Genomic DNA, 18,331 nt, shown 5'->3' on the forward strand with positions numbered 1-18,331 from the left:
TCCTTCTGGAGAGTATGGTCCTTCCGGTACTGGCGGTGCCAGCTCTGATAATAACAGCAGCAGCAACAGCAGTGATGGAGGCCTCTCTACAGGTGCCAAGGCTGGAATTGGTGCTGGTGTTGGTGTTGCTGGCCTTGCCGTCATTGCTGGTCTCATCTGGTTCTGTCTTCGCAAGCGCCGCAATGCTAAGAACAAGGCCGAGTACGACGATGTCTTTGGCGCCTCCGAGGTTCCTGTTGGTGGCCGTGGTGGTGGTGGAGGTGCTGCCGCTGGTACCAGCCCCCACATGTCCCAGACAACCGCCGCCGCCTCTACTCTGGCTCCCAGCCGCAACACCACCAAGTCTGAGGGCTACCGTGGTACTGCTCTTGGCGATGGACGCGCCGGTTTCGCCAAGCCCCAGCAGTTCGGCCGCAGCTACATGCCCGTTAGCCCCGAGACCAACTACTCCCGCACTGCTGGTAGCGACCAGGCCTATTCAGCTACCACTCCCGAGAACAACTACGCACACCCTGCGGGCGGCTCTCCCAACCACAACGCTGCTGAGATGTACAGCCCTGCCAACACAGCTGAGCTGGCCAGTGACAGCGCTGCCACCAAGTGGCATCAAAATGATGCTGCTGAGATCGATGGCAACCAGGTTTCAAGCGCTCGTGGAACAGCACCCCCTGAGAACGTTTACGAGATGCCCGCGCAGCCCTACAGGTAAACGATGAGGTTGCCAGTTGGCCAGTACAGTGGTCACTGGTAATGGGAATGGATGGATGAGGAAAACTTCAAGATTCGATGAGACTCCCCCTTGTAGCTAGAGGGAGGGGAAATAATTAATGTCAGATACTGTACATATTGTAAACCCTTACTTTTTTTTTTCCTTGCGTATGACGAGATCACACATCGGTAAAGCGAACAAGAGCGGGAGATGATGTCTCCCATTGCATGACTTGTATATCTTCCATTGCTACCATTTTGGGTTCAAGAGAGTCGTGGATGATTTGAGGTGTGGAGGTGGATTAGATATGTTGATGCAATAAAAAAGAATTAAAGTCTGACAGTCTGGGATCTATGTTAAGTATCTTGGTCATATATATCTCAAAGTCAACCAGTCTCTGTGTAGTTGAGGTGTGAGACTATTTTGCTTTTATGTGTTTGTTGTTTGTTTAAGGTCCAACGTTGTAACGTATTCGGTATCGTTCTTAACGTAATATTATTCCCGCTGATAAATTAAGCTTCAAGAAACTCAACTCTAATGAATTTATCCGTTCGATAGATTGACTCAGTCAGCAGATAATGTCCGTTATCGGTGACGCCACTTGATGTCGTGCATCTAGAATAAGACATGTGCTTGACAGGGAGACAAATACTTCAACCAAGCAACGAGATTACAACGAGGAATTCGATCATCAAGCTTAATTCATCATCATTAACTTTACTCTAAACTCTATTTCTCTCTCGCTCTTTTCATCACGACCTCATTGGCTCAAGTCGCCACAAGTTCTAGAACAAAAAAGGTCGAACCCACTCTTCCTGTTGGTTATCGAAACACCTTAAGGCACATCCCATCTTTTTATTCTATAATATTATTACTACATTACGAGGGAATTAACAAGCGACTACTCGGCTCAATTCACTCTTGTACAACCGGAGAAGTTTCGGATGACCTGACCTGATCTTGTTCTGAAAGCGGAGCTATTACGAAAAAAATTCTGAATAGTGTCGTACTATATTCTTCTTGTGGTCCTTTTGCCTTTTTCTATTTCTTCTTCCATTCCGTCTATCTTTTGCTTTATCCTCCACTTTACAAGTTCTCATGCGCCAAGAACTGCCAAGAACACGCCTAATCTTTCAATTAAAAGATTGTCGTGAGTGGGAGGTATTTTCCCCCATTCTCGCTATCATCTTTGGATATCTGCTTCCTTCGTTTGGTTGTATCGAGCAGGGATTCTTGTTTCTTGCTATAAAGTAGAGAGACTGGGACGACTTTTGTTGGATTGTGAGTTGTCTTGAAAATCCTCACCAAAGACTCTTACTCATGACTCCTCCAGAGATGATTAGTATGGCTTCGAAAGACGGCCAAGATAGTACGCCCAGGCGTCACAGTCTGAGCGATGAGTCTGACTCCAACTCAGTTATTGATGAGAAGAGACTTGTTGCGAAGCTGGACTTCTACATCATTCCCCTTGTAATGGTGCTTTACCTCTTCAGTTTCCTAGACAGGTAAGTTACACAACTCACTCACTCACCAAGTCCCTATGACTAACTCAAAACGAACAGAGTCAACATTGGCAATGCCCGACTTTACGGACTCGAAGAGGATCTGAACCTCTCGTCGAACCAGTTCCAAGTTGCTGTGTCCATTCTATTCGTCACATACTTGCTCTTCGAGGTTCCATCCAACCTTGTCCTTAAGCTCTTCACGCCTCGTCGATGGATCGCCTTCATCGCTGCTGCATGGGGAATCATCGCCACCCTCACCGGCCTCGTCAACTCATACGGTGCTTTGATCGCTTGCCGTTTGCTCCTTGGTGCCGTTGAAGCAGGCCTGTTCCCTGGCTTGACGGTGTATCTCACTTTCTTCTACACCAAGAGAGAACTCGCTCTTCGCGTGGGTTATCTGTTCGTCAGCGCTGCAGTCGCTGGAGCTCTAGGTGGCTTGTTAGCATATGGCATTGGACATATGGATGGCCTCCACGGTATGAGCGGTTGGCGATGGATCATGATCATTGAAGGAATTCCCAGTTTCTTGCTTGGTGTGGTTACATACTTCGCTTTGCCCAACGATGCAGAGACAGCATACTTCCTCGACCAGAACGAAAGGGCGCTTATGCGTTCTAGACACGCCCGTGAGTACGGAAATACGGCTTCCAGTCGGGAATTCAGCAAGAAGGACATGATGTGCGCCTTTAAGGACTGGAAGGTTTGGGCGTTTTGTGTTGCGCAGTTTGGCGTCGACACTATGTTGTATGGTGAGTTTCGATATCCCTCAGCCCTATCGCTCGGTCCACTGATTGACAACCGCAGGGTTCTCAACCTTCCTCCCGACTATTATCAGGGATCTCGGTGACTGGACGGTTGCAGAGACACAACTCCTCACCGTGCCATGCTACTTCCTCGGTGCAGCGGCGTACATGTCCACCGCATTTCTCTCAGATAAGCTTCAACAGCGTGGGCTTTTCTGTGTGATCTTTGGAGTCATCAGCGTTATTGGATATGCAATCCTGCTGGCTGATGTGTCTTCCGGCGTTCATTACTTTGGCTGCTTCCTGGTAGCTGGGGGTTTGTACGTTGTTGTGGGCTTGCCACTGGCTTGGGTAAATTGATGTAGCCTTGATGGTAAATTGTAGTGAGCTGACTTAGTTGTCTAGTTGCCCACAAACTCGCCACGTTACGGAAAGCGTACTACTGGTACGGGTATGCAGTTGACTTGGGGTAATGCGTCAGGCATCATGTCTGCATTCATCTAGTACGTCTTGATATTGACTGATGTTATGGGTTCCGCTAACCTTGACAAGTCCTGCTTCGGATAAGCCTCGATATATTCGCGGACATGCTGTAACGCTCAGCATGGTTGCTCTCGGCACCGTAATTTATGGTTTTATGTTGTGGTGGTACCGACGAGAGAATGAACGACGACAGGGAGGTCTAATGGATGACAAGTTTCGAGGAATGGGAGAGGATGAGTTGGCTGAGCTTGGAGATGAGAGTCCACGCTATAGATATACCATTTAGAGGGGGCATGAGATGGAGATAATGAGAATTTGGGGTTATGAGGGACGAAATCAAGATAAGGGAGTATACTATATGGAAGGGATATACATAATGAGAACAGCCGTTGATTACTGAGGGCAGTAGACTGAAATCACAGGTTGAACATGGAATACGCCCTTGAGGTAGAGATGACTGATGGTTCAGAGTAGAACCTGGGGGTAACTAACACCTAGCACCAAGGAGAAGTACCGGAACTAAATGGCGCTAACATCCGTTATTAGTGGCTTGATGAGGTGCATGGTTCCATCGTTGCTGGGGGAGCTTCACATGATTTAGGGGAGCAATTTATTGGTCAGTTGCATTTGGCATTTATCATATATCGTCGAACCACACTTTTTGTTGTTGTGTTATCATTTACCACTTCAGCTGTACACGGGATGTTTTGCCTAGGTAGCTAAGTACCTTGGTTAAAGGGACTGCCAACACGTCAAGTGTCGTTGTTGGGGCTGTGTACGTCAGCTGTTGAATGGTTAGGTTACCATGATCCATCCTTCAAGCAAAGTGGTGTCGTGTAATAATGGGGCCAATGCGTGCATATCGAATACGAGCTCTAGGCTGTACTGAATAATGTCGCCTGGAATATTGTCAACAGTTGAAGACATTCAAGAACATTTGCTAGGCTGTTGGTCTTGGACTTTCAGTATCATTGTATTGGATAACTTTGACGTGTACTCTCCCGTGTTTAGGTGCTGGTTTGCCCAACCTCCTGTATAGGTAGGTAATCAGTCAACTCCCCTATTGCTGATACTAGGGCAGACTGACTAGACTGAGCAGCGCATGTCTTCAGGCTCTAGTAACGTTACCGGGCAAGAGTAAATAAACAGCCCAGATACCAACAGACTCGCCACTCATGATTGATCGATCCTCCGAGACATTCAATCCCTAATAAGACATCCTCAGTGGAATAATGTAATGCAATGCAAATGTACTGTACCCCAGGATCACAGTGGACATCCATTGGCACTAGCGGACCCTTGTTTCCAAATTTAGGTGCCCAAGCTACCAAGTCATGCTCTAGCGTCGAAAAACTGAGGCTTAACTCTTCCCATGTTCCCCTGTTTTCTTCCTGAATGTCTCCATACCTATCCATTTCCACTTGCTTCCGCTTCTCTTTCTTCATCCTTACCTTCTAACTAATTCCTTCTTGGGTGCTATTCACTTTCGTTACTGACCAACTCAGTCCAAAGTCTCTCGCTTGTCTTCTCTGACAGTTGGGATCCTTATCACTTCTACTATTCGATCGTTGTCTTGGTGTATCCCCTATTCCTCCGCTGATCGATCGACTCAACACTTCAGATCATACAACACTTGATATCCCGACATCATGCGCTTCTCCAAGCACGTCCTCCCTATTGCCATCCTCCTCACCGGTGTCATCGCCGCCGCCAAGGACGAGGAGTCTACCACTGCCGTCGAAAAGGCCAAGGCTACCGACGACAAGGCCTCCGCGACTGCCGACGACTCCAAGACAGCGGACGCAACAGAAGAGGCTTCTGCAACTGCTACGGGCAAGGACGATAAGAAGGAATCAAAGACCGACAAGTCCGATACCAAGTCTGCCACAAAGGAGAAGTCGGCTGCTTCTCAAACCACGGCTGATGGACCTACGATTACCTGGGACCCTCCTGCTCCCAAGACCACGGTCCCTGATATCAACGCTGGTTCTCCTTCGCCCATGACTCCTGGTGTTGTTGTTCTGTCGTTGGTACTCGGCATCACATCTCTCGGAATGGCCCTTCTATAAGAGTACCTGCCATTCTCCTTAGAGATCATTGCACATTTCAGATTCTGCAATGATTCTTCTCGGCAAGCGTTTTCTGGTTGAACGGGTTTGGTCATTTTATTTCACATGATTGTGGCGCTATACGGAATGTCAATGGCAGCGAGGATTGACGATTTTTCTCTGGCCTGTAATTTGGTAGATGGACGCGTATGTTTGTGGCGCTCAGATAAGCCTCATTTTGTTTCGGAAAAAAAAAAAAGAGATGGGAGATTGCGAAAGGAATGGAGAAGTATATGGGAGAAAAACCGTCTAGATCCGCACTTGGATCTGGGAGAGCATTGCATTGGAGTAATACTGTTGATATGAGTAATTGGGTCAAAATAAGAAGATCATTTTCTGGACTTCTTTTTTATCTGTTATCGCCGGAATGAAACCTCAGCTCCCCCCGTCCCTTATTCGTTTTAGAGCCAACCGTTGGTTAGCTGGGGCATGGGCATGGCCTGATGCAATCAATACCTAGCCATGACCTGTCTGCATCAACGTGATTGTAGGGCGAGCATATTAAACATATCCTCATAGGCTGAGAAATAAGCCACGAATATCTGTTCAGCGCCAGGTGGTACTTACTGCCCGTATTCATTAATTTTATTAGGTATCATCGAGGGCCCTGGAGCCAGAGATTTGGCATTGGCATCTCATAATTCCCGATTCGAAGATACCGATGCTCCCTGGCCAATCACGGCATTCACAATCGACGTCATAATCCACCCTTTGTCCGCCCAATCACTTGACCCCTCCCCCTCATTCCTCTGAGTACAGCTCTCCAATCGCACCGTTCCAGCGCCTGTTGTGCCTGTTCTGTAGGGGGCTTCCAGTAGGTTCATGGCGCACCGTGCCTTAAGCTGTGCTAACTTCCTTAACTTAACTGGACGTGGGAAGTCGCAATGCATGTCTTGCATTCATTCCTCTCGCCCTGCCCAACCTAACCAACAAAACGAAGCTGAACTTGCGATAATACACTTTTTCCCACTCCCAATTCCCCACGTCCTTTTCTCTTTCTTTCTTACAACAATCATCGAAATTCCAGCGGCACCAAGTCATCACCGAAGATAGTGCCACGCGATAGACTTCATCGTATCCTCCGCCTGCTATCAACAGGCTCCTAACTTCCTGAGCGCCGTTGACGGCGAGATCCTCGATACCTGACGTCGCCTCATATCATCGCATCCACGTCCACTTCTACGACTATCCGACTCGAAGCCCCTGTGAAATCACAATACCCATTGCGTTCCAACCGGACATCCTCTCACTACTGAAACGGCCTTTTGTCATCATGGCGCAGACACAGCCCCCGACCTTCATCAACCTCCCGCCTCCCACCTCCAGACCAGAGACCCCCTCTGAGATGCCGTGTGTTCTTCCTTGCTCCTAGCATTGCCCATCATTTGATATGATGTCTCTGCCCCTTGAAACTTGTTCACTGACATCGTTGCCCGTCTCAGAGGCACTCCTACGAGCACCACTACCTCGCTTTCCGCCCTATCTACCACTGCGATCAAAGATGGTCATCGCGGCCACTTCCCACAGGGTCCTCTCAGTCGTGGACACCAACATAACCCTTCCACACAAAGCCTTGAGGCTGAACGTGCCGACCGAATCTCCCGACTCGCTGGCCTCGAGCGAGTTTCAACCCTTCGGGCACCTCCTCAAGCGAACGCCCAAGGTGCATCATCTCCCTCACCTCAGACCACGCCAACCTCTACAACTGGGTTCCCACCCAACTACCCTGCTACACAGCACCTGACACCTGCATATTTCGATAGCAATGGCCAGCCTGTCGCTGTGACCAAGATGAGTACTGTCGGGACGGCCAGCGCAACTGAGAGCCATGTTGGCGATGGCGATGATACACGCACAACTGCTGGCGAACATGATGAAGACATGTTCAGCACCGATACCAACTACCGTGAAGCCGAGTCAGTCGCAAGCATGGGTGGCTATCCCGACGCTATGGACGAGGATCTCGATGGTGCCAATGCCCGTTCTGTGGCTGGTTATGACGATCGCATGAGCGATGACGGCTCTGCGTCTCTTGTTGGGTTTGGCGAGGGTGCTGGTAGTACCGTATCTGGGCCCATTTATCATCGTCGAACGGCACCCCAAGCTTGGGGTCTTGAAAGAACCAATTCCGGTCTGAGCGACGCCCGGCGGGAGCGTGACACTCATATGGGCGGTGACACGCCTGTAAGTGTGTCTGCACTACAGGAGCGCCGGGACGCTCGCATGATGGACGGTGTCGCGATTGATCCGAATCCAAGCCAAGCGCCAGAGAACGACTCTTTTGTTGACACAACCTTCCGAGGCCCTGTCTCTGCGTCGCAGCCTCAACCACAAACTGCTGCTGCTCAGGAGGCGGCAGAGCGTATTGTCCAGAGGTTGGACAGAGGTGAGACAAGGGCGCCTGCTTCGGGTCTCGTAGGGCCTGGGCGGGTTGATGAGCCTTTGGGCAAGTTCTACTTTGAAGGCGAGAAGCGTGATGATTAGAACGGTTATTACATCAAAAGAGAAATCCCAGCCGAGCCTTCATCTGCAAGGGTGGTAATGACTCGACGGCTGGATTGAAGCACGATACCAGGCACGACGAGCTTGAGAGATATGGTCATATTTCTCATGCTGCGCTTGTCTTTGAAAGAAGTTTCTATGTTTTAGATTATATGCGCGCGCATCGCTGTCCCGCCAGTTTCGTTTACATGTTAATATTTCGTTTTGGGGCCTCCCATATTGAAAATGCTCAGGGCTGTTTCCAACAATGGCCTTTTATGCTGTACAAACATGTCCCATTTCAGCCACTGACTTTAGTACTTGTGTACAGAGTATTTTGTTTCTTTTGTGAATATGTCACGATGCAATCGGGGATTGATTGGACGTTGAATGGTCTTCCAACGTTGCCGAGGTCAGTTTAGATCCTGGCACGTTGCTTCATGTTATTGTGGTCAAAGCCAAAGCATGCTGTATTATCAGCATGCCCGTTGTACCTGGTCTCTAGATATGATGCCGCTATCTATTCGCCTCAAACTGTGTGATCATGCTCCGTGCACTTCTTTTGGCAGATATCCTGAAACTAAGATAGCGAGAAAGAATGGCGTCGGCCATGGCTTTAAACACTTTCTGTCTCAGAAATCATCGCTCGTTCTGTAAGTGCATCTGGCTCGAGATAAACGCCCGTCCCATCAAATAGGCGATCCTAGTCTTGGGGCGGGCTAATCGCAACCCTCGTCCTTGACAAATGCTATCCAAAGTGTCCAATGAAATAGTCATTGAAGGCATACTTGAGGGAAAAGGAAATCAAACTGTGAGTAACACCAGGCCCATGATTCCTTGCGTCGTAATAACTCGGTGATGAACCGACATGATGATCTAGGCTTGGGTGCTGAAACACCAGGCCTCATCCTCTTCCAGCTCCCGTCTCAGATATATGCGCAAGCTGCCGTTTCGGGCGCTAATGAATTCTCAGAGACCTCGGAGCTACAGAAAGAAAAGCAACAACAATAACTGACTGGTATACTGTCATAAACTTGGCTCTGTAAACATTATACGCATAAATGAAAAGCTGTACCATGTGGTAACGACCTGGACAACTCCAGTGTTGTGGTATATATGGTGACGAAAATTTGAATAGGACTAATTGCCATCTGCATGCTGTCGTCTAAGTTCATGCGCATGAGAAATCAAGACGCATTCGTCGGGCAACACCTTGCCAGTCCCATACAGACACCCAGTCGCCCTGGTCCATGCATGCCCAAACCTTTTCTAGAAGTTCCATGACACGTTCGCAGTTCCGTAGGCCTGTATATCCGCGAACAGATCTTACTGCAGTGCGTATGCGTTCCTGCTGGGCTGGCTCAAAGCAGGCAGTGCCAATAACTAGACAGGGAATAAGTAGCAGAGTCTGGGAGGGATCAGAAGGCTTGAATGACTCCAAAATAGTGAGAGACTCTTCAACGGCGAGCGTAATGCGCCGGTCGTGATACGCTGGCCTTCTGGAAGGTGGGGGTGAGGATGCCCTCTCTTGGTATGTTGACGAGTCTTGTTCGTGCATGGAATTTGTCCTCGAAGGGTTGCGAGATGTTGGACAGCTACTGGCCATGTGAACATCAGTAGCCCCAGTAACACCGTTACCCCTTGATACTGTGGCCATCATTGAAGCTCGTCTGGGTGGTGGTGGAGGAGGAGCGACAGTAGTTGAGGCCGAGATGGGCAAGGTGCTGAACGTCGAACGGCGCATTGAGGAGACTGAAGGTGGGTAGATCGTCCGGAAAAGATACACCCACATCATCTGCTTGTAGAGCAGTCCGACTCGGTCACGGCTGTCGCCCCATGGCCAGTTTGGTGTCCACTCGCGAATGGCCGCGTCAATCTCAGCAGCCTGATACAAGCTGGTGTAGTCCACCACTGGGTCAACACCAGCAGAAATGTTGGCTCGGATTGTGTTTCGAATAGTCGTGATCTGAGATAGATACTGGAAGAGGCCATCCCCAACACCTATTAAACGGGGAGGCTGTATCGGTGCTACAGGCTCCCAATCTTCAGACGACAGTCTAGCTGTCATGTTCTCAGGGTGCCAGAACAAGTCATCGGCAAAGATATGATACTGGAAGAACTCAGTTATGAAAGTATATAAAGCCGGGTCCTCAGGGGGTGAGTGTTGAATCAGGGTCTGGTAAGCTTGGAGGTGCACTCGATGTTCACCTCGAGGGTTTCCATCGGCTCTTGTCTGGAGGAGCAAGCAGAGCATTTGTCCATATCTCGCAGAGAGAATAGTCTTGTACTCAGGATCGTCCTTGTCCAATGGGCGCCCCATATCCTCGTATAGTCGCTTCATGGACTCGTCGTGGTGATAATCGGCGCGCTGTTGCAGCGCCTCCCGATTGGACTGAGGATGGTCGGCCAATAACTTGGCACCATACGGTGTATCCCAGTCGATATGCTTGCTGCTGACTGCCAGAATAGAGTGCATGAGGCCTTGGTGTTCATTGGCGAGGTGAAGGATGATGTCTTTGAAGGCATTTCTGGCCTCTCCTTCAACTGTTAAGACATTGCTCAGATGGGTAATATAATGTTTCCAAAAGACCTTATCTTCGACAGTCTCGACACCATGAAAGATTGGTTGCATAGTAATAATTGGAAGGGCCTCCTGGCGTAAACGCTCTAGAGCGATAATTAGAAGGATGTGTCGGTATTTTATCAAAGGAAACGTACCCTCTTCTGCCTTTTCCTTACCGCTCTTCCATATCTGTTTTTCGTGGTAGCCCTCGCATACCACAGCGTTCTTCTCGCAATTCATGCCTAGAAACAAATGATTAGAATCTCACATATCTCAGGTGAATGATTCGGGCCGTACATCGAGGTTTCTATGTTATATTAGCCTTCTGTCCACAGTTCAAGAATTAAAAAGCACCGGACATGGCAGGGAGGGCACTGGATGATACCCCCTTGTTCTGTAACAGGTCCAACGCCTTCATGAAATCACTTACCGCTTCATCACATTTCTTCTTGCGCTTTCGGCAAGTGATGCAACCAGTCTTTGATCGACCCTTGGTCACTTTACTTGCGCTCACTGCCGTGGTCAGTGGGTGTTTCCTTGGCCTTCCTCGTGGTCTTTTCGGTTTCGGATCTATCTTGGCGGAGTCCACTGAAGTTGGCGCCAGGGGGGCGGCTTTTAGATCGTCCATGTTAAGATCATCTTCGACCGGCTCCAGCTTCGGAATGGTAAGAATATCGTCCGAGCCTTGCTCCCAATTATTGTCCATTTCAACATCGTCTCGGTCGACATAGTCCGTGCTCCAAGAATCGGCACAGGATGAGGAGGCTGAATGTACCATCGTAGGGGCAGAAGAGTTGTCCAATCCTGCGCTCAACGGTGAAATTTGGCCGGGCTGTAGTTGATTTGCTGTTGCTGCTGAAGACATCCACAAAGAGTCCATTGGTAAAGGTGAAGGTGGCATCATGTTGTTTCGGCTTTCGAGAGATATGCTATGGTTGTCGCACCACGCCAGGTTTTGTTCAGATTGCGAAAATGCAAATGAATTCTTGATAGCCATCTAAGAGGATGAACATGCCTCGGACAGGAGCTGGGAGAAAGATGTTTTGTGCCGACTGTCCCAGAGCCGGCGGTAAGGACTTAGATAGACAACCAGGCAGTCCGATCGAGTGTGGTACGGTATGTATAGGCACAGCAGTCTACTATGGAAGCTGGACGTGACGACTCAGCATGAAGCTGTGGAGACTAGAGGGTGGTGGCGGTGGACGTTAGACTGGACTAGCTATCGACGCCAACACACCAACGGTTGATCGAAGCTCCTTAGTTGCCCAGAACAGGCGACGGTTGGAAATCGCAAGATGAAAGGGAGGGAAAGGTGAGGAGAATGGAGGGGCTACAGTATGTGGGTGGAGAGGTGTTATTTGGGAGTCAAGGTATGGAGGAGTTTTGAGATTCAGCACTGGAACCCTTCTGCAGTCTGTCGACTCCATCTCCCCACAGTTATCATAGCCTAGCAATGAGGTTGGCCTCATGGTCAAGGTGAGAGAGCCCACAGGGGTTTTGGTACACTTGGTACATAACCTTCAACACCCATGTGCCGTTCGGTCCCGCCAGGGATCTTTTCAGGCCGCTCGACGATGCCATCGATGGTCTCCTACAGACCCTGTCATGCCAGGGCCAGCTGCTGGGGGCTTGGTCGGCTAGTTTAGTAAAATTATGCTCTAAAAGTCTATAAACGCTGCCCTGCTAATAAGTAATCCACTACTATAAAAGTGAGCTTATCTATTTTCTTTAAATATCTATAACTTTAATAAAATATATTATAGAAGGCTAGAATTTTATTTATTATATATATAAAGTGCTAAAAGAATTATAAATTTAATAAAATAGTAAAAGCTTTTATTATTTAAGCTATAAAAAGTAGGAGGTTATATTAAGATATTATAATTAAGGCTAGATATTTACTAGCTATAATCTTTAAGATCTTTTAATACCAGAAAACTTATTAAACTTTAAATAAAAAGAGTTATTTTAAATATCCTAGAAAACTCTTAGTTTAGTAAATTTAATATATACTAATCTTATTAAAATATAATTATAGGATTATATATAAAAAGCTAGTTAACTTTTTAAGTAGTAAAATCTTATAAATAACTTTATATTAAGTTATTAAATACTATTATAGTTATAAATAAAAAGCTATATAAAGAATTTTACTATTTATAAAAACTATTTATTAATAGCTTTTTTAATATTAAGCTTAAAAGGAAAATATTAAAGAATTACTAAAGGTATATTAGTTTAAAGTTTATATATAAATACTCCTTAAAAAGAGATTATTAATCTAATAATACTTTTAAATAATTTTTAATAATAAGTCTATAGTTTAATTATAACTTAATTATAAATAAAGCTAGGTCTTTTAAAAGCCTTATAAGAAGTTTATAAAAGAATTAATTAATATTATAGTTTATAGGAAGTCTTAATTATTTATTATAATTTAAGAAGTAATTTAAAGAGGCAGTAAATCTAATATTATTATTATAATCTATAATTAAACTATTAAAAGAAGAGAATATATATTATAAAGCTATTAAAAGGTATTATTAGAAGGTTTATTTTCTATTTAGATTAGGTTTTACTATTTTAATAAAATAACGCTTATATTTATATTTTAAAATTAATAACTAATTAGCTATTAAAATATAAGATATCCTGGATTAACTAGCCTACTTATAGTCTAGATTTTAACTTAATTAAGTATATTTAAAAGTAATTAAAGCTAAATATTTATAAGATATTCCCTTAAATAAAGCTCCTTAAAAGTAATAAAATTAATTAAGTAAAATTAATTAAATATATTAAATTAGTATAAATAGCTATTATACTAAAGCAGATTAATAAGCTAATTAACTTACTCCCTTGCTAACTTAATGCTTATATTTAGGCAAGGGGTTAATATATAAAATATTAAAGAGGAAAGTCTAGTAATTAAAATAATATATATTATATTATTATTAGATTTAAATTAAAAATATTATAAATAAATAAAGTTATTACTATTAAATTAATTAAGTTACTATAGGGTAGGGTATTTATAGACTGTTAGAGCATAATTTTAGCTTAGGATGACCATGATGAATGAGACGTAAAGGATACTCTTAGACTTGGCGGATTTCTCCACCAAAGTCTTGGAGGGAATATGGACATGGCGTATTTAGATATCCACCCTCCATAGATTTAGCGTCTTCAGGACCCTGCCAGAGATACTTCAGGATACAAACCAGGCAAAGCAGCCCAGCCTAAGTGGGACATTTCCCGTCTGGACTGCTCAGGACTCAGGTTTGGTTAAGGTGGTGCATACAATGTCGTGCTATAAATGTTAGCAAATGCCTGGGATACGGGAGCAAGATGATGGCGAGGTAGAACATGATGTGCCTAGAATTACGAGGAAGGGCCTCGATCCAGCAGACATCTGGATGAGCTTGATATCTCTTCTCAATTTCAGAGGCCAATCAATGATAACGAGACGTGTCTATGCCCGTATTGTATGCGACAAGTGGAGTAGCGTCTATATGGTTCGACAACGTTGATCTGTCTCTGAAAGTCACACGACAGAGCATCAACCAACTTTGGAGTAGAGAAAATCCAAGTCTGCAACGGGCGACGTTGCAACGCTGCTGTAGCATGATATCACTTCAAGTCCCCTGTGTTTGTAAATTCCCGTGAAGTGGTATTTTTTGCTAGTGCTTTTTCACACTTTATCGCGCAACCAACCGATGCTGTGCTGAATAATGATCATGGTAATGGTGTAGTTCGCTTGAATCAGCCCAGACAGGCTGTGTTGACCGCTGAGGCCCCAATTGGGATTGCAAGACTATTCGGCGGTGCACCACGATCGACTTTGGGCATCAAGTGAAGAGATTTCCGTCAGCGGGCAAGGTACTGTAGGATTCTCAACAAAGAGGTTGTGGTGACGGAAAATGCGAGTCGGTTGGTTAAAGACGATGGTGTTGACAGCAGATGAATTGAATAGGAAAGGTGCTTCTGCATTATATCGGCATCTGTCTCAAATTTGTTTCCTCAAAGAGGTCAGTCACGATGCAGATCAGCTTTTACTGCCCATCTGAGAAGGCACTTTCCTCTACCAAGCCCGATGACAGAAGGTGCACATAATCTGATCAAGTAGGCCCGGCCTAGGCAGGTACACTACTCCGTCCTTCCAGCCCAACTGACATCCGGCCCCGACTGATTTTCCTTAGTATCCGTACCAACCTACTGGATCTTTTCTACTCAATCAAACTCTAGGCTTTTTATCAAATTCCCTATGTTTCTTCTACGCCAACCAGGGTCATACCTGTCTCTCTTTGGTGGCTTTTCCAACAGAAAGCCTCATGTTGGCTGGAGAGATCTAGACCGTCAGCCCGCTATGCGCTGCATCATCATTCTCCCTCCTGCAGAATATGCAGAAAACATCCATAGCGGCCACTTCTAACTCGTCCGTTTATCACTAGCATCAACCACTGCTGTCCTTTTCTGCCTGGCGGAGGCACTACTTTGAATGGCATGTCCGCACCTGATAAACCTCAATCACCCCTTTTCCATCGACACCAAGCTGACTGACATGGTATTCCCATGTCGCTATTACCTTGTAACCTCTTCCATCTGCATCGCACTACTGCAATGTATTGCTAGCGCATATGTGCATTGCTTCTGGGGACTGGAAATCGACGGCCCAGGTCAGTCCACAACTGTTGGAGTTCTGGAGCTCTAGACAAGGCAAGTTGCGTTGATTTCTCGGCTTATTCGAAAAGTCGAAGCAGTTCACAGCCTCCCTGGACATGAATTCACCAGTAGTCCCCTAGCCACGAGGAAACTCTGGCTTCAATACCAACTCAACCCTCTTCTTCTTCAACAATTGACTCCAACATGGTACGTGCCCTGTAGCCGAACGGGTAGGGGTAAGACCAGCTCGCATCCTCCGCAGCCAACCGCCTACTCACGGACCCTCAGGTGATCAAGGCATACTTTCCCTCTGAGACAATGCCTGTCTAGGTTGGTCGATCATTACGACTAAATTTGTCTGCCATTTTGACGAGTTATCCTAACTCGGTCATCGCGGACGGCCCACTCGTTGGTTGATCACGATACGTATTCGACTCTCCAAAGCGATTCAGGACCCCGGGCTCGAGGGACTCGAGGCTTTGACAACCAGACAACTTCGCTAAGATGCCGGCCCGCCGGTCTACCCCCACGTCAGCTCGCAAGATTCAACCCCGAATAGGACGCAGTTTCCATGATTGTCGACTGCCAGGCGATGAGAGCCAGAAAATTTGAACTCTATTGGGCCCATCTACCACTCATACCACCACCATGTTCATTGTTTATGTTTGCTTTTTCTGCTCACATTGCGGGGGACACAACCAAGAGCGCAAATTCTGGTTCTCATGTTGACATGGAGCTCATGAACATATCCTCGCCCAGTCTGTCCATACATACGAACCGTGGAAGTGGTGTTGTGGTTAGATATTTCGCCTGTCGTTGCTTTACAGAAATGCGGCATCACAAACTCTTTTTCACTATACAACTATTCAGTCTTTGGCTAGTGAAGTTGATTGCACATCCGAAGCTTTACTTCGACAGAAGATATCAGGATTGGTCTTTACCATTCGAAATCCGGAACCTCTGTCTCTCGAAACGCACATAAATTGGTCTGCTCTTTATTCAAAGAGCATCTCAGATTGGGTAGTCAGCATCATCCGGATTCCCTAAAGCAGTAACCTGGTCAGTGCTCATCTACCATTTGGCAAGACTCCAAAGCCACAACGATTTCATCGCTAATTTTAATCACTCCTCACAACATGTCTCAGCTGATTCCACCAAGCTGATACTATGTACTAACTATGTAGGAGATGGCCAAGCATTCCACATTGGTGTTCGCCCTCGGTCTCCCCATTAATCAGGCTGATGTTCTCTTGAAGTCACATACTGATGTTGGCAGTTAGCTGATAGAGCAATATCCAACGACCTTGAGGCCAAGGATGCCGTCGTCATTCCTCTTCAGGTTTAGCTCTTCTGGAGCTAAAAACTCCTATGAAAGTTATGACTGGCCACACGGCAGTACTTCGAGATACCTCAAGCTGTTTTATATTATAATAGATCTACCTCTCATTGGATGTGCAATTGAACTTCAAGAGGTCAACTCCATTTCAGCATTCAGCAGCATCTATGAATAGTCTATCGCTTCGAACCGAGCATTCCGCTTCTCAGCTGCATCTCACACCGCCCCTGCTCCTGGTATGTGAACCAGTTGCAATTCAATATTGCCCGACAATTGAGTTCGACGGTGCGCCGGCCCACGCGCGGTCCGTTGATGGAGACCCGTCTTTTCCCTAGGCTGAAGGTTGGGCAGATGATTGGAACCAACCATATCGGTAGGAGTCAGGAGAACATGCGCATCTGGAAGATTAAAGACGTCATCGCCGATACCAGTTGTTGGTTCTAAAATAAGGGACTATTAATATTTGGCTCGTCACAGTCGGCCAATGACTTCCCGACCTTTGCAGCTTGATGTGCTCTGTACAGCTAGTCACCCCGGATAGAATATCACTCTCAATGAAGATTCCTAGGCATCTTTGCCGACAATTGTGGCCAGGCCGGAAATGTTTCTTCTTCATGGTGGAGCGTGAGCACCTGCAGCTTTGACATACATGAAGTTGTGTTGTGTCTTGCTTAGCGTAGCCCAGGCACTGCTAGTACTACTGTACTGTCGTGCAGTATCTGCCGACCTAGGCGAATCCATCGTGAGAGGACCCTGGCGATCCCACATTGGCCACCTGAAATACCCAAAGACCAGCGACTTTCAAACTCCTTGGCCTCGCGAACAGACCACCACCTGAGCTGGATTGGGGGTAGTTTTATTTCCAGGACCAAGGAGCTCAGCTTGTCAGTAAGCGCGCGGGTCAAGCTGACTAGAACATCTGGAGCTGGAGGGGGTCTGCCTGAGCGTAAGATTATGCTCGCCCTCTAAATTACTCCACCAAAAGCGCAGCCATCATCAACTGACACATTGCGTTTGGCGCTTGAAGTCCACTGGACCAGACCAAGTGGTCTGTGCCATTTTGGCACGCTTTTTGTCACGGATTTAAGCCAACATGGAGACTGCCCTGTACTGTGCCCGTGCGAATAGAATCCCTAGAAGGAGGTTCAGATCACCTAGTCGTTAGCAGATCTCCCGTTATCGGGCCGGCATAGATCTTCACGAATCGAAGTCCAGATATGCGGTGAACTGGGCCATTACTAGACCGAACACAGGTGTGAAGAATGTGGTTGTGGAAAATATGGCTTTGCAACTCTAAGCATGGCTTCAGTGAGAGCTATGAACTCGGAGGGCCTCCGGTGCTGGCCATGTGAGGAAGATTTGACGATTCATGATACGATGGGTAGAAACCTTTTGCCTATTCCTCAGTATTGGGTGTCACCGGTTGTTTCTTCAGGCGGGCAGGCATGGGTGTAAGCCAGCCAGCCAGCCAGCCAGCCTTCTGACTCTATCTGCATTTTAAACAAGTAAAAACTGGGGTCAGGCTGAATGCTGTACTCCAGACCAACAGAAACGTTGTTCGGGATTAACACGACAGACAAGATCAGGCCATGCACGGACTATGATTTTCAATGCGCCGACCACAATTTACATCCCTGAGGTGGGCTGGGCTGGGGCTCGCTCGCGCTTGGTCTGTTTGGTCTGCTTGGTCTGATATTGCAAAGCTTTTGGTGTGGAGAGTCCATGATACTCCATGACTAGT

At 46.7% G+C, this 18,331-nt stretch overlaps 6 protein-coding genes across 9 annotated transcripts in view; 5 read left to right on the forward strand and 1 right to left on the reverse strand.

Moving 5' to 3' along the window:
• The window catches only part of FVEG_11479 (hypothetical protein), a gene marked incomplete at both ends in the record, with an annotated part of 1,651 nt that extends 942 nt beyond the window's left edge, over positions 1–709 (forward strand). The window contains one exon of the mRNA XM_018900752.1: positions 58–709. Coding sequence (XP_018759079.1) covers positions 58–709 — 652 coding nt within the window. The remainder of the gene's footprint in view (positions 1–57) is intronic.
• Positions 710–1,373: 664 nt separating this feature from the next.
• On the forward strand, positions 1,374–4,365 carry FVEG_11480 (hypothetical protein). 2 transcript variants are annotated; one of them, XM_018900754.1, is made up of 6 exons: positions 1,374–1,990; positions 2,043–2,214; positions 2,272–2,963; positions 3,019–3,308; positions 3,363–3,460; positions 3,510–4,365. In XM_018900754.1, the coding sequence occupies exons 2-6, from the start codon at positions 2,045–2,047 to the stop codon at positions 3,724–3,726; spliced, it is 1,467 nt and encodes a 488-aa protein (XP_018759081.1). In that variant the 5' UTR covers positions 1,374–1,990; positions 2,043–2,044; the 3' UTR covers positions 3,727–4,365. The 2 variants fall into 2 exon arrangements, with proteins under 2 accessions (XP_018759081.1, XP_018759080.1); XM_018900753.1 differs by having other exon boundaries at positions 1,374–2,214.
• An 18-nt stretch (positions 4,366–4,383) lies between these two features.
• On the reverse strand, positions 4,384–12,133 carry FVEG_11483 (hypothetical protein). Of its 3 annotated transcripts, XM_018900758.1 has the most exons (5): positions 11,023–12,133; positions 10,890–10,899; positions 10,748–10,834; positions 6,116–10,696; positions 4,384–6,068 (listed from the first exon to the last, which is right to left on the reverse strand). In XM_018900758.1, the coding sequence occupies exons 1-4, from the start codon at positions 11,587–11,589 to the stop codon at positions 9,201–9,203; spliced, it is 2,160 nt and encodes a 719-aa protein (XP_018759083.1). In that variant the 5' UTR covers positions 11,590–12,133; the 3' UTR covers positions 4,384–6,068; positions 6,116–9,200. The 3 variants fall into 3 exon arrangements, with proteins under 3 accessions (XP_018759083.1, XP_018759082.1, XP_018759084.1); XM_018900757.1 differs by having other exon boundaries at positions 4,384–10,696; XM_018900759.1 differs by having other exon boundaries at positions 4,384–10,696; positions 10,748–10,899.
• On the forward strand, positions 5,090–5,509 carry FVEG_11481 (hypothetical protein; the record flags this gene model as incomplete). Its single annotated transcript, XM_018900755.1, has 1 exon — positions 5,090–5,509. The coding sequence occupies one exon, from the start codon at positions 5,090–5,092 to the stop codon at positions 5,507–5,509; it is 420 nt and encodes a 139-aa protein (XP_018759085.1).
• On the forward strand, positions 6,822–8,032 carry FVEG_11482 (hypothetical protein; the record flags this gene model as incomplete). Its single annotated transcript, XM_018900756.1, has 2 exons — positions 6,822–6,898; positions 6,991–8,032. The coding sequence occupies 2 exons, from the start codon at positions 6,822–6,824 to the stop codon at positions 8,030–8,032; spliced, it is 1,119 nt and encodes a 372-aa protein (XP_018759086.1).
• Positions 12,134–16,441: 4,308 nt separating the features above from the next.
• FVEG_11484 (hypothetical protein) lies at positions 16,442–16,534 on the forward strand (the record flags this gene model as incomplete). Its single annotated transcript, XM_018900760.1, has 1 exon — positions 16,442–16,534. The coding sequence occupies one exon, from the start codon at positions 16,442–16,444 to the stop codon at positions 16,532–16,534; it is 93 nt and encodes a 30-aa protein (XP_018759087.1).
• Positions 16,535–18,331: the final 1,797 nt, after the last annotated feature.

The sequence above is a fragment of the Fusarium verticillioides genome, chromosome 7 (assembly GCF_000149555.1).
Source record: "Fusarium verticillioides 7600 chromosome 7, whole genome shotgun sequence".
NCBI lineage: Eukaryota > Fungi > Ascomycota > Sordariomycetes > Hypocreales > Nectriaceae > Fusarium > Fusarium verticillioides.

Coding starts and splice junctions, on each gene's coding strand:
- FVEG_11483 (XM_018900758.1), bottom strand. CDS start 11,589: ATGGCTATCAAGAATTCATTTGCATTTTCGCAATCTGAACAAAACCTG. Junction 10,697..10,747: donor TAAGGAAAAGGCAGAAGAGG/GTACGTTTCCTT, acceptor TTATCGCTCTAG/AGCGTTTACGCCAGGAGGCC.
- FVEG_11480 (XM_018900753.1), top strand. CDS start 2,030: ATGACTCCTCCAGAGATGATTAGTATGGCTTCGAAAGACGGCCAAGAT. Junction 2,215..2,271: donor CTCTTCAGTTTCCTAGACAG/GTAAGTTACACA, acceptor CAAAACGAACAG/AGTCAACATTGGCAATGCCC. Junction 2,964..3,018: donor CGTCGACACTATGTTGTATG/GTGAGTTTCGAT, acceptor TGACAACCGCAG/GGTTCTCAACCTTCCTCCCG.